Source organism: Sarcophilus harrisii, chromosome 1, assembly GCF_902635505.1.
Source record: "Sarcophilus harrisii chromosome 1, mSarHar1.11, whole genome shotgun sequence".
NCBI classification, from domain to species: domain Eukaryota; kingdom Metazoa; phylum Chordata; class Mammalia; order Dasyuromorphia; family Dasyuridae; genus Sarcophilus; species Sarcophilus harrisii.
In genome coordinates, this window is record NC_045426.1 from 623,676,265 (window position 1) to 623,691,697 (window position 15,433).

General features: G+C 40.4%; 1 protein-coding gene across 5 annotated transcripts in view; it reads right to left on the minus strand.

Moving 5' to 3' along the window:
* Positions 1–1,952: 1,952 nt before the first annotated feature.
* The window catches only part of ST3GAL1 (ST3 beta-galactoside alpha-2,3-sialyltransferase 1), a 131,250-nt gene continuing 117,769 nt past the window's right edge, over positions 1,953–15,433 (minus strand). For 4 of the 5 annotated variants that reach the window (XM_012541840.3, XM_031947229.1, XM_012541841.3 and 1 more), the window contains 3 exons: positions 10,398–10,443; positions 7,107–7,226; positions 5,271–5,444 (listed from right to left, as the gene is read on the minus strand). In XM_012541840.3, the coding sequence (XP_012397294.1) occupies positions 5,271–5,444; positions 7,107–7,226; positions 10,398–10,443 (340 nt within the window). Of the gene's footprint in view, positions 5,445–7,106; positions 7,227–10,397; positions 10,444–15,433 lie in introns of all 5 variants that reach the window. The other variant, XM_012541839.3, reaches the window with a different exon arrangement.

Below are 15,433 nucleotides of genomic sequence, written 5' to 3' on the forward strand. Positions count from 1 at the left end.
AGGAGATCATTAGAAAAGGAACCAAATCAGGAAACGGGGCAGTAGCTGGTGTAGTGTATTTACAATTCAATAAGAGAGACTTTAAATTAAGGGGAACCTACCCAGTCAGCCCCTGTGCTTCTAGCAATCCAACAGGTTCCTGCTTACTGTGTGTCCCTCCCCACCTGACCAAGACTCCTAATACTTGTTCTTCCAAACCTGGGCATTGGAAGCCAATAATGACATGCTTGCTAAGTGCTTTACAAATAATTGAGTCTGAGTTGTTTGTGACAGGGTCACAAAGCAGTAAGTGTCAAGGCAGCATTTGAACTCAGGTGCTCCTGACTCCAGGGCAGGTGTTCTATCCACTGTACCACCTAGCTGCCCAATTTTATAGATTTTAAAAAAATTATCTATAGATTTTTTTCCTCTATTAGAACGCAAGCTCCTTAAGAGCAATTTCATTCTCTCTGTATTGACAATACCTAAAAGTTCCTAGCACGTGTTTGTCATGAGAATAATTTTCAGTATTTCAATAAGATAAGCAGGAAAATTTTTAACTTAGTGTAACTATGAATGTGATAGGAATAAATTCTATTACCTTGGGGCAGCTAGGTGGCACGGTGGATAGAACACCAGCCCTGAAGTCAGGAAGACTTGACTGAATTCTGCTTGCCTCAGTTTCCTTTTCTTTAAAATGAGCTGGAGAAGCAAATCTTTGTCAAGAAAACCCCAAATAGGGTTATGAAGAATTGGACACAACTAATCCACTAAATAATAAAAGTTAATATATGTAATGATAAACTCAGATAGGCAGGCACTATATATTACTATAGTAGATATTTAATAAATAATTCAATAAAATTGCTAAATTAAATTAAAGTAATCAGGAGGTAGCAAGTGTATCCACTTTGTGTTGGACTAGGATCTGAGTTTAAACCCTATCATATGCACTTAGCTGTGTAACTCTGGACAAATCACTTAACCTCTTAGCCTCAGCTTCCTTACCTGTAAATTAGGGATAATAATAGCCTCTAAGTCACATAGTTATAAGAATCAAATGCATAAATATAGGTAAAGCAGTTTATAAGCCATAAAAAGTTATAGAAATAGTTATTATCATTATCATCCTCATTATAAATATAATCTTAAATGTATAGTTTAGGGCAAGAAGAAACCTTAGTGATGTAATGGAATGGCGTGGATTTAGCACCAATTCAGCAATTTAACATCAATTCATCTCCCAGTTTCCTCACTCCATCTCCAAGAACTTCAAGCTTCTTATTCACCAAGCCTGTGTGACTTCTCTCTTGGAAATTTCCATATCCTTGGTTTGTTTGTGTCTTATGGCATTTAAAATAGGATCAGAGGTTCATGGTTAGAAGGAACTTCTAAAATCCTCTGGTCCAAGTCCTTGGACTTTGATCCTTCTTTTTACAGATGAGGCGACTGAGCCCAGCAAGAAAATAACTCAGTGACCATCACACAGATGGCAGTATCAGAGATAAAATTTGATTGACCCATGCTCCTTTGATCCCCAATCCAGAACTCTTTTTACTGAGCCTACAATCCTTAAAACTCAGGAGTGTCTCTGTGATTGAGGGACCAAAAGACAGGCTGCAGGGTATTATGTTACTGAAGTAGACCTCAGGGTTGAGGGACCCATCTTTCTTCCAGTTTCTCTGGAAAAGAAACCCAACTTTTGCTTTGACCCAACTGGTAAATGCAAACTTTCCAAAGGAACAGGTAGAAGGCAGAGAATGGGAGTAGAAGATAGAAACTTTAGACTAAGCATTCAGATCAAAAGATACATTTTGGTCACAGCCAAATGTGAGGATTTGTTTTACTTGACTGCATATTTTTTCCCCAAGGGATCTTTTTTTTCTTTTTTCTTTTCATGGAGGAAGAAAATGTTAATTGAAAAAAAAAAAGTAAATACAAAGAAACTTGGTCATTTCAGACAAAGCCAGAAGTACAGTTAAAAGGCAATAAAATAGTTCTTTTATTATGTATTCTGATTGAATCATTGAAAACGTTTAACAATAAATAAAATATTGCTGAGATCTGAGCTTCTCAGACTCCTTTCTCTTCATTCAAAATGTTTATCAACTGCTAATGCATAGCAAGAAAGCAAATAAAGATTAAGACAGTTGAAACAAAACAAGGGGTGCAGCAAAGAGTTTTTTTCTTTTAATAAAAAGTGCTTAAGAAACTTTGGCTTTGAGAGTGAATCCTGTCCAGAAGTGCTTAAGCAACTGTGTGAGGGGAGAACAGTGCACAGCCAGATGTTCAGTTCATGCTGGTCCAGGTGCTTCCTGGGCTGGGCTGAGAATCAAGAGAGAGAGTTGCCCGCCCAGCATCAGTCTACACCCATCAGTCTTAATTCAAATGCTACAATACAGCCTCCAGTTTCAGCAGCAAGGGTGGTTTCAGGTTAGCAATAGAGACTGTTTCTTGCCTTTCTTTACATTCCAACACTTAGCACAGTGCCTGGCTCACAATAGGCACTTAATAAATGCTGGGTGGGTGGGACAAGTTTCCTTTTTTTCTTCATGCTCAAACCAGAAGATCCAAGGCCCTGAGAGTAACCAGTTACTTTTTGGAAGGAGAAGGTATCCAACTTTTGTCAAAGGAAGAAAAATTACCAAGTTCAGTGCATTCCAAATGTTCTATTCATTCCTCTAAGTAACTCCATTCATGATTAAAATTGGCACAATGGGATAAAGTCATCATAGTGTTGGAATGGATCTCTGAGATAATCTAGTCTAACCATCTCATTTTATGGGGAAGGAAAGTGAAGACCAGAGATTAGGCGACTCAAAGTCAAACAGGATTCGAACATAGGTCTTTTGATCTCAAATCCAAATGCCCAAATTCGACATTTCTTGAATGTCAAAATCCCTCCTCTTCCCTTTTAAAAAGTCAATAGGGGCCTGAGGGTCCAGAGCACTTGAATTCAAAACTTGCCACAGATACTTAACATCTCTGGGCAAGTCGTGTAACTCCAATTGCCTTGTAAAAATTTTTTTAAAAGTTCTGTTAAATTGTACAGGGGGTCACAGTCACGATCATCCTCTGAATAGCCTCTCAGAGGATAGAGACAATGAACTGTCTCCTCTAAGACATCCCTCTGGATGTCACTTCAGGGGGTGATGATGGAGTTTAGCTTAATCTTGATCACTGGCCTATCACTGCAAACATAAATGCCTAAAACTTGAATCTGTTTTTTTCCAAACTCCAAATGTCATTGAAATAAATGTTCAATTATTTGTGTTATTATTGCTTACTAATCCTTGCCTAATGTAACCTCTGACTTGTCTGGACCAATTTCTAGCAAACTTTCTAGCAGGACCAAGGACAGACCATTTTGTCTCTCCCATCTGATTGTGGGCAAATTGAAATCACACTCAATGGATGCAAAGCATGAGGTTTCACGGTAGAGATTGTAGGAATGGAATCTTTCAGATTAAGATCACAGTTAACTCTAGGGTATCGTGCTGCAATATAACATGTATTCCTATGCCCAATCTGAAACAAAGCCCTAATCAATTAAGAGGAATGCTGTCACGCAGACTAAAGAGCTTTGCCCAAACCAAAGGGAAAGCACCAAACAACTCAGCAGGTGATTTCTCAGGAGGAGTCCTTCCAAACCACAAATGCCCCAAAGCACCAAGTCTGCAAATCAAACAAGCAGTTTTTGAAGTCGCCAGAAGCCTGAGCACCTTGGCAAAGCTGAAGTGAGGATGATTAAAAAGCCCAAGATGGCACTGGAGAAAAATGAACCTTAGTTCATTTTTCTAAGAATCAATAAATAATTGAGAAAGAACATAAATGGGCAAGAAAGGAAGGAAGAAATGGACAACAGAGATGAAGGCTAAGCATAATGTCTCCCATATTGTCAATCAACTCTCTTCTGGAGGTACAGACCCTGTCCCCATTCAAACAACTCCTGTGTTTGTTTTGAAATATAAACTGTCTTGAAGTACTATCCACTCCCTCAAAAGGCATATGTACCCCATGCCAGATGGTTTTTTTAAAATATATTTAAAATGGTCAACACATTTTGTAATTGTAGGACTAATTTTGCTCTCTCTAATTAGGAACTGGCTTTAGAGTAACCCTGGATCACTTAGTTCTTGATAGTTCTCCTCATCACCCTTTTTCTCCCCTAGCAAAGTATGGGTGCTTTTAGTTTCAAGGATACAGGGTAAATACTGCAATGGTGGGGGTCATGTTTTCATGGTCTGAGTCCTCTCTTTTCACAAAGAGTTTAAAATGGGGCTCTTGCCGCATTTTAGCAAAGCAATGTAGGTTGCTTTCTAGAATAGAAAGGCACTTGGAATAATTAAATGTCCAGTCTGCTCCAAGTTGAGGATTTCAACCAACATCTATTTTCCCACAACAACCTTTGCTTTTAAACCAACTTTCTAAAATAATATTTGCTTCTAAAAAACAAATGGTGAGAACATGGTAGAAGAGCAACCAGGTCTACACCAGAGACTTATATATTTTCCCATTCTTTCCTCTCCTGCTGTTAAGAAGCATCTGATAATTGTTTTGCTAAAAGCTTTGAGACCAGAGGTCTCTTTTTTCCCCGGTGAGGGCCAGTGTACCAGTGGACAGCAAAGACCTTTTGATCTTAATGAGCAAGAAGTCAGACACCAGGCCTGGCAGGGGGGGATACTTAGAAGAAACCAGCCTTTTTCTTTTCCCGTGAATGCTGAAGCAGACCAATGAGGTAATCATTAAAATTTTAAGAAATTATGATAATGATTGTTGTATATTTTCCCCCTTGATTCTGGAATCGTCCTAGAAAGTCTCTTCCCACCTTCAATGAAAAATCCTTGTTCTGTTTCAGGAAAGTGGGAATGCAACGTCTGGTAAAATGTCTCAAAACAAGGCCTGTATTTCTGGCCAGAAGCAGCCACTGTTTGTGTTAAACCATTTGACTCCCTCCTGGCCTTTGCCCATTTCTCCCCAGTTCCCTCCCACCCCATCCCAAGCACTGAGATTCTTCATCCATTACTGATGATTCTCAGGGATTGTCTTGTATTCCATTACTGATGATTCTCAAGGATTGTCTTGTATTCCATTACTGATGATTCTCAAGGATTGTCTTGTAGTCCCAAAGGAAATCAAAGAAAGTGTGACACAGCTCCAGCCTGTTGGTCTAGCTGCCATTCACAACCCCAGATGCCCATTACATTCTTCTGGTTCACAGACCCCGAAGAAGGAGCCAGGGGCTGAAATTACAGAGAGTGATCCACTGCAGTTTCTCACCTGTCCTGGGGTCATCTCCCCTTGAAGATTCGTATTTTGTTAAGGGATGCGAGAGTGGAGGTGACGTTGGATTCAAAGTCACCATCATGAACGCCTGTTTTTCGGAAAGCCCCAGCAGAAGGGTTATTCTCCCAGTAGTGATGCCAGTTGCCTTTACTGTCTGCTCCAAAACCATAGAGATCCACCTAGTAAAATACACAAAAAAATATGATTGAATGAAATGTGCATTAATTTTACTTATAAGTTTCTTCCCTATGTTAAACACTGTGAAATAAGATGGGGGAATAGCAAGGTAAAAACAAACCAACCCTTCCTCTCAAGGAGGCTATATTCTAGGGAATGGTGGGGAAAGAAACATGTTCAAACAGAAGTAGAAAATTTATACAAACATAATTTCAGAAGAAAAGGTCCAGATTATCTCTCCCACCTGTTCCCTTTCAACAACTCCATCTTTCTTCCAGGGGCATTGTTCTTTGACTCTTGCTGGAAAACATTTCTGATTGGGGGAAAGGGGAAAATGGGTCGTTATGACCTATAAGTATGTTATGAGTTACCGTGGCCTTGCAGCTAAATAGGAGAATTGGTTCTGAGAAGGCATTAAGAGAGACACTTTACTCAGAACAAAGGAGGTACAGCTGCCTTCTGAGCCCAGGTATGAATCCATTTGGGGAGTCACACTTAAGGAAGCACAGTAACAAACTGGAGTGCCTCCAAAGGAGGGTATACAGCCTGGCAGCAACCACTGTTGCTGGTTGTGTGCCCCTGATGAATAAACTCCCTGTGTTTCACTCATTACCCTTGTCTAAATAATAAGGACATTTTTTAAAGGTCCTTTCTCGTTCCCTAATGTATGAAACAGGAATGATGGGTAGAAGTGCAAGAAAAGAACATTTAAGTTCAATAAGAGGGAGAACTCTCTATTAAGCAGAGCTTCCAGGTCTTAGTCCCTGAAAATGGTCAGGCAGCAGTTAAATGAGCACCTGTAGGGGCAAGGATAGAGGGCATTCCTGGATGGCTAAAATAAACAAGCACTGATTAAGATGCAGTGGTTCTATGGTCTTCCACTTTGCTAAAGAGCCAGAAAGAGGGTCAGGGGGGCCTAGAGATGGGTCTTGGAGTCCTTGGACTGGAAATAGATGGAGGAGAAGTAGGGGACTGGGGTGGGCTCTTGATAAGGACTGGACAGGGAATAGAGAGAACACAGCTAGAGCTATGGTTGAATTTGAGGCAGAAGGAATGAGATCAGCATCTGCCCTAGTGCTCCATAATTCCAGCAGGCAAATTCATTCAGATATTGTGTATCTCCCCATCTCCTCCCCCCTTTTTTTTACTAGCTCTTCTGGCTGAGAAGTTCCCCTCAAAGCAGTCTATCCCAGCTCCTGAAAGTTACACCAGACTTTCACCATCCCGAAAAATATACTTTCTAAAAAAAATTATATTTAAAGCAACATTCAAAAACATTAATGAAATTTCTATCCCTTTTTGGTCATAAAGTCAGTAATCATTCAGCTCTTGACATTTTCCCTGGCTCTCCTTTCTACCTGGAGCTCTCTCTCCCTTCTCATCACTGCTTTCTGGCTTCAGGTGAGCTAAAGTCAATGTTCTATAAGAAACCTTATTACTCAATTTGACTGTTAGGGCCCTTGTTTGTACATAGTTCTTTCCAACTTGTCTCTCCCATCTGACTGAGGGCAACTTGAGATCAAGAAGCCCTTTTTCTTAACCTTTCTTTATATTCCCAGCACTTAGCAGAGACTCAGCCATATAATAGGCACTCATTAGATTTTTTAAATTTAAAAAAAAAGAAAGAATAAATCTTCTGCAGATTGAAAAATAAAATGTTTTACCTCATCACATATGTGTAGGGAAAGAATCACAGAGAGAATTCCAGTGGATGGGTACCTTCCGTGACCCTGGAGCCAGCTGTCAAAGACGTATTTGATGAATGCTGGATGGTAGATCAGGATCTGGGTGAGAGAAGAACAGCATGTTGGTCAGCAAAATAATGAGGCAGTGTGGGAAGAAAGTTCCAGATGAGGACTGAGGGTAGTTGTGATGCCTGGATTTAGCCCTAGTCCAATACGCTGGCTATCGAGCTGTGAGACCATTTTATCTGGACCTCAGTTTCTCTGTCTTTAGAATGAGAGAATAAGGCTGGATGTTCTCTTTGAGGCCCTTTCTATTACTAACCTACTATATTCTAAGGTCTTTTCTAGTTCTAATCTTTTTTTTGGGGGGGGTAATTATTTTTACATTCATTTAAAAAAGTGTTTTGAATTCTAAATAGTCTCTTTCCCCCTCCCACTCCTCCTTAACCCATTGAAAAGGCAAGTAATATGATATCAATTATATATCTGAATCATGCAAAATATATTTCCATATTGGCCATGTTGTCCAAAAAAAGCAAAAAAAAATAAAATGAAAAAATTATGCTTCAATCTGCACTCAGAATTGATGAGTTCTTTCTGTAGGTGGATTAGTTCTCCTATTCTACATTCTAGACTGTTCAGCTGTGGGATTCTACTTTCTAAGGTCTAAGGAGGGAAATGGCATGATCTAGAATAATGGAATCAAAGTCAAATAGAAAAAGTGCCCACCAGTACAAATAGCAGGATCTCTGGGAGCCACATAGTAGTTTTAAAATGTCATGTTATCTATATTTTATTGCATTTTTATTTACTTTGTTAAAATGCTTCCAAATTACATTTTAATCTGTTTTGGGTCATACTTGGAACATTGTGGGCCATACGGAACTTCATATTTGATAACCTAAATTTTTTGGAACCTCTGTTGTTCAATCATTTTTCAGTCACATCTGACTGTACATGATCCCATTGGAGATTTTCTTGGCAAAGACATTGGACTGGTTTGCCATTTCCTTCTCCAGCTCATTTTACAGATGAGGAAACTGAGGCAGATGGGGTTAAATAACTTGTATTGTGTCACAGCTAGTAAATATCTAAGACCAGCTTTGAACCCAGGATGATGAGTCTCCCTGCCTCCAAGCGCAGTACTCTATACACTGAATCAGCTAGATGCCCCATGATAACCTCTAGCTTAGTGGAAAGAATGATAGATAGGTTTGTGGTCAAGAGAGACTTGGATTCAAATTCTAGCTCTTGCCATTGATTACATTAAAATCCTTTGAATTCCTCACACATTCCACAGAGCAGACACTAATAAAAACTGACATAGAATTAGTAATAAATACATATCTCTCTTTTTTTTGGGGGGGGGTTGGGATTCTTTTTTTTTTTTAACCAAAAAAAAGAAAAAAGATTGTCTAAAATATGTCTTGATATAGTAGTAAAGTCCTGTTACCACTGTGCTTGGCTCAGGTGGCCCACGTGTTGTGTGATTATGGGCCGCTTCCCTAATCTCTACCTTTTAGTTTTTCCAACTGTAAAGTAGGAATGACAATAAAACCAGCAATTTCCACCCCCCATCCCCCCCAGGGCTGTTTCAGGGATCAGATGAGATTCTCCAATTGCTCAATACATGACACCGAGGTCCTTTCCAGCTCTAGTATTACAAGATTCAATGACATACACTTGCGTGCCAGTGGGCACACACACACACACACATACACACACACACACACACATACACACACACACACACACACACACACACACACACACACACACGGCTCTGGGAGCTCAATCCAACTTGAGCATCCCTTAGGTGGACTGACAGCAGAATGGCCTGATCCCTCCAGGCTTCTCCGGGAGCAGAGCAGAAGGAGGCACAGAAATTGCAGCTGGGACTTCTCTGCCCTCCTTCATTTCTTTTTAAAAAGCCTGACTAATTGGGGGATTTCAGATTCCTTTACCGCTTTGAGACGTCCTGCTGCGTTTGTAATTACAGTGACAGAGAAACGCTTGGAAAACCCACAGGACTCTCTGCTCAGGGGATTGGAGGTTAATTGGCGAGATTTCTGTGTCCTGCAGCACTCCTGGTGAGCTATGAGTGACTTTGCTCTGCAAGGAGGGCCCAGAGAAGGGGCGGGCCTCCCATCTGCGCTGTGCCTCCTTCTCAGAGCACTAGTCACCTCCCCCCGGGATGGAGGGAGACGGCGGGTGCCCATTTTTTCTGCCAGAGAAGCAGGCGTGTTCGTTTAGGAGGCCATAGCAGCAAACAAGGGATCCAGATTGGCTAAGACCCCGGACGAGTGACTCAGCCACACTATTAGATTCAGCTTCTTCTGAAAAATGAAAGGGCTGGATTCGATGGTTTCCAAAACCCCTTGTCTTGGAAACTATTATTCTGTAGCTATTTTGGGTTCTGGGGTTCTTCCCCAACCTGCCCCCTACTTATTAGAAAGTCAGTCAGTATTGAGTGAAGGTCTTGTAATAAAGTTAGAGACAATTTAGAAGGGAGAGATACAAAAGGCCAGATTGCCCCGGCCTCAGGGGTTTGCAAACTCAAGTTTGGCATTTGTTGGTCAACGTGATGGATAACTAGTTTGGAGGACCAGATAAGGTCTAGAATGTGCTGCCTTTGAGAGGAAGGGAGGATAGCCACTAATCCTTGTACCCTTCTCCTGCCTGGCTCTTAGCATAAAAGTAAATTAGTATTTTTAGCTGTCAGGCTTGCAAGAAATGTCCCCAATGTCCCATAGCCTACAGGACCACAGCTTTATGTCTGGAAGGGATTTCAGAGATCACTGAATCTAATCTCCTCATTTTATTTACTAGGTTCAATAATTTACAATGGGTCATACGGTCAGAAGATACTTGAGGCTGAATTCAAAGTATGATTTTCCTGACTCCAACTCTAGTAAATTTTATTGCTTTTCGACACAGAGCAATGTAGTTCTCTGTTGGTGAGCCGGGGGAGCGGGAAAGGTATGGCAATGTTCTTGGTGTGTTGAGAAGGGAGTATGTGAGCATTAGGCTTAGTATCAGAGACCTGGGCTGAGGTCCAAGCCACATCACTAACAGAATATGCGACCCTAGCAAAGGCACATGGTCTCTCTGAATTATAGATTCCTCACCTGTAAAATGAGTATAATAATACCTGACTCTGCTTCTTGTGGATTGTCATGAGGATCAGAAAAGGGATAGATATGAAAGTCCCTTGCAACTGGAAAGTGCCATTTTTAGAAATATCAGCTAGTGTGATCACCACTGACTCACCTTTTCTCTCTTCACCTGTATTTTTCGGGGTACAGGGACATATGTGCTAGGGAGAGAAAAGAAAGAAAAGAGTGGACTTAGTAATAGTAATAATAATATTATTAATAATCATAGCATTTATAGAGCTCCTTAAGGCTTGCCAAAAACATTTCACACGTGCATGATTGGATCCTCACAGAAAGAAATGCTACATGGCAGGTATTTTTAGTATTTCTATTTTGCCCAGGGGTATCCAATTATTGAAAGTCTTTCCAAAACCAGCCCTGTTCCTCCATTCTCTGAGCCCCCTGGATACCTAGCCAAAATACAGAGCAGCTCTGCCCAAATCCTTCTGAATAAGTGGCTACACTGACCTGGGGAAGCATTTCCTAGAGGCAAATAACAGAAGAAATAATTAGGACCTAGCAGCATCAGGAGAGAGGAAAGAATGCAGAAGGGATTCTAATGCTTGTAGGGCCTTTAGCAAATGATTTGGTCCCTGTCTCTTCATTTCTTCATCTGAAATAGATTAATCACCTCTGAGATTCCTTTCAGCCAGAACTGCATAATCCTGAGATTTATAACCCTTGGAGTTATCCCACAATCAGAGCCTTCGCGGTTGTGATCACCAGGGGGCACTAGTGACTAGTTTTTGAGTATCCTTTTAAAAAAAAAATTTTTTTTTTTTTTGACTAGGAGCATAGATTTAAGATTGGAATCATTCAGTAAATACTTCATTTTAAGGCAAGTAAGTCTCTGAGACACAGTTCTCTTATCTGAAAAATGGGAATAATAATTGTTTTACTTCACAGAGCTACTATGAGGAAGGAACTCTACATTTTAAAGGACTACAGAGCTATTATTGTTGTTAATAATAATAATAATAATTCTGTTTTTGCATAGATTTGCAGCAATTTTACTTCATAGAGCTACTATGAGAAGGAGTTCTATAAATTTTAAAGGACTACAGAGCTATTATTGTCGTTGTTAATAATAATTCCACTTCTGCATAAATTTATGAAAATTTTTGAAAAATAGGTGCACAGAGGTTAGATTTGGAATCAATCAGTGTGATTTTATTCAGTCATTCAATCATGTCTTACTTTATGTGACCCCATTCAAGATTTTCTTGGCAAAAATATTAGAGTGGTTGCCATTTCCTTCTCTGGCTCATTTACAGATGAAGCAACTGAGATGACTTGCCCAGGAGCACACAACTAGTAAGTGTCTGAGGCTAGATTTAAACTCATGAAGACGAATGAATCTTCCTGACTCCAGGCCTGGTGCTGGCGCCATTTGGCTGCCCTAATCAACTAATCACTTCATATTACAATTGAAGTAACCCAGATCCTGAAAAATTTAGTATTTTGCCCAAAGTCACAAAGGCTGTAAATGAACCAAAACTTGAACCCATTTTAGAGTTGCAGCTGGGAGGGTACTTAGTTCATTTATTAGCCCCGTCTCATTTTGCAGATGAGGAAAATGAAACCTAGAGTGGGAAAATGACTTTGCTGAAGTTCTACATGCAGCAAGACAGGATTTGAAGCCAGGTCCTCTGACTTGAAATACTGTCTCTTTCCCATCCATTAAAGCACAGTCAAGATCACTAAGCTTAAAGATGTACTGATCTTCCTCATCTGTAAAATGGGGGGAATACTTGTCTTACTTCACAGGTTATGGTTAGGAAGGAGCTCTATAAAATTTAAAGGGCCACATGAATGGAAGGTGTTATTAGGAATAATAATAATAATTTTGTTTCTATATAGATTTACAGCTCTAATCTACTGGAGAGAAAGTAGCGGAGAGAAAAGATAATTTATAACTTGATTCTACCACTCCTGAACTCATCTCTGATAATGAATTCTATAGGGGCAGAGGAAGTAGGGAGCAGAAATAATGGTATTTTGTACTCCTACTAATACATCTTAGAACCACATGTTCCAGAATACTGTAGAAAGTACAATAGACCTGTTGAAACTGATCATTTCTAATTCTTCCTTTTTAAAAATTAAATCTTGCATGAAAATAATTAAATTAAATGTTAAATTTAAAGCTAATTTAAATTAAATTAAAATTAGTTAAATTAAAATTAATTGGAATTATTGTTGTTAATAATAATGATGATAAATCTTGGGTACAAACCTGAGACTGTACAGATGAGGAAATTATTAAGACTTGAGGGGAAAGGGGACTTGTTGGGACCGCCCAGGGAGCCAGTGGCAAAAACAAGGTTGGGAATCCTTGGACACCTCTGTGCTCTTACTAGGCTTTCACTGACCCCCGCCCTGTGCTGTCCTACCGTAATTTTGCAAAGTTTCCTGCCATCTAGAGAAGCAAGAGACTGTGAGCAACAGACCACAGAAAGGGGAAGGGTGGGGAAGGATGTAGAAGGGGATGTGGGAGTCCTAGAGACAAACTACCAACCGCATAGCTCCTCTGAGGTTCGCTGAATTGTGGCTGGGAACATTACTGGCAGAAAGCAGTTTTTCATTTCCTTTCACAAATGGTGAACAAATTTACATCAAAAGGTACATGGGTCCTGAAAGGTGAATCGCCTCTAACACATCTCGGGCCTTTCTGGAAGCTGTACGATAGAACTCGGCAGAGAACCACTGAATCTTTTGGCTTCCTTCACTATCAAAACAGTGTAGTATTTGCCCCTGGAGAACCTCAGCTTGGGCAGCCTCAGCTTGGTGGCTATAATGTAATGTGGGAAAGATCCTTCCTGAGCTCTGGCTTTTATGCCCAAAATTGCTGCTAACTTATTGTGTGCATCATTCATCTAACTGGATGACAGTTATAGACCAAGAGATCATCTTGTCAAATGCTCTCATGTAACAGACAATGAAATGCAGGTTCAGGGACATACAAGATTTACTTAAGGTCCCATATGAGGTAAACACCCCAGATGAGATTTGAACTCAGGTCTTCCGATTCCTGAGCCCACGGCTCTGTCCAAAGTATCACTGCTTTGCAATAAGAGGTTAGACGAGTTAATTATGAAGATTCCCTCCCAGCTCTGGACTTCTAGGAAATTGCATCTGCCTTTTTTTCTTAAACGTATGTATATGGTGTTGCAAGGTCTACAAAATTTATTCTTCACAATAACTCTTTGAGGGAGATGGGGAAAGTGTTATCCCCATTTTGCAGATAATAGCTAGCATTTATATGACACTAAGACATTCCTATCATTTAATCTCACAACAATCTTGTATAATAAGTACTATTGTTATTCCCATTTTACAGATGTGTCAGAGAGACTAAGGTGACAAAGCAGGATTTGAATTAAGGTCTTCCTGACTCCTTTCCCTTACAGCATGCTGCCTCTCTAAATTGGGTCCTCTGAGAACAAAACAAATCAAACTTTTTTTCCTATGTGATAGCCCCTCACACACTTGAAGACAGTTATTATGCTTCTTCCTACTAAACATCTGGTTCCTCAAACTGTTTTTCTCCATTGAATCACCCAGCTGTCACTAACAGGAGAGTCAGAGAGCTGAAAGCGACATATGGAATACAGTAGACCAGCTTGTAAACTGGGATTTGAACCCAGGGCATCCGACCCTGTGTGTGTCCACCAGGCCGCTGCCTTTCTCGCCTTCCTCTAGTTCCCTCTGGCTGACCCTGGAGACAATTTAACATCGAGTAGAAGGCAGGGTCTTATCAAAGCTTGGGTGATGGCTGAGCCATGGAAGGACGCCAGCTGGAAGCCCAGGGATGCCAGGCTGACGAGATCCAGGGCCTAGGGTTAGGCCAGTGGTCATGGAAGCCCCAAGCACTAGACATTATAACTGCAAGTTGGAGTGGAGGAAGAGGGGAAACAAGAGAGAAGGAAAGAAATTGTCGCTGGGAATTGTTTCTGATTTATTTTAGTTTCACACATGGGGTGACTTTGAACAATCTGTTTCTCTCTGCATCTTACTTTTTTCATTATCAAATAAGGGAGTTGGATTAAATGACCTTGAAGGGTTCCTCCAGCTTTGTATTAGATTCTTCTGCACAACTTGGCTTTGATCAAATACAAAATCCTCCCCTTGATATGTAATACCCTTCACAGCCTGCTCCCTTCCCTGGCACCCTACTCTTCCAGCCTTATTCTCCCCCACATTCTCTCAATCCAGGACATAGCCTCTTGGCTCTCCCTCACGCAAAAGGCTCCATCCCCTATTCTGGCTGTTCGCCATTCTGGGAACACTGCCCTTCCTATTCTCAGTTCCTTCAAATTCCAGCTAAAATCCCACTTTCTACTGGAAGCCTTTCCCAATCCCCTTAATTCTAATTCCTTCCTTCTAATGATTATCTTGACTTTGTCTCTCTTGATTGTTGGCTTTTCTCTGAATCCCCAGTGCTTCACACAGTGCCTGACATATAGTAGGTCTTTACAAATGCTTGCTGACTTGATACCAAAGGTAGGAAAAGAACAAGAGCCATTTTGTTATGCAAAGTGACCATAGATGTGTGTCCAACACATGACCAGCAAAAGCCCCTCTCTTGAAAGCTAGAAGGAAGTAGATTCAATGAAATATTTGAACTTGGAATTAGGGTGTCTCAAAGTCACAATGTAAGTTAATTGCAGAACTGGAACTGGATTCCTGACTCCCACAGTTCAGCTGACTTTCCACCATGAGGAAACTGCTAAATTATTATTATTTTTTAATTATTAATTTTTATCGCTTTTCTTTCAGATGAGGAAACTGAGGCTCAGGAAATGTTTGCTCATGAAATTAAATGTCAGTAATGGGATTTCAGGGCAATTAGGTGGCACAGTGGATAGAGTGCCAGGTCTGAAATCAGAAATACTTATTTATCTTCCAGAGTTCAAATCTGGCCTCAAATACTTACTAGCTGTGTGATCCTGGGAAAATTAGTTTCACTTACCCTGTTTGCCTCAGTTCCTCATAGGTGACAGAAGGAAATAACAAAGCACTCTAGTATTTTTGCCAAGAAAACCCTAAGTGGGGTCACGAAAAGTCAAACATAACTGAAAAACAACTGAACAGCAACAACAATGGGATTTGAACTCAGTAGTCTATTTTCTACTATAGGAATACATATAT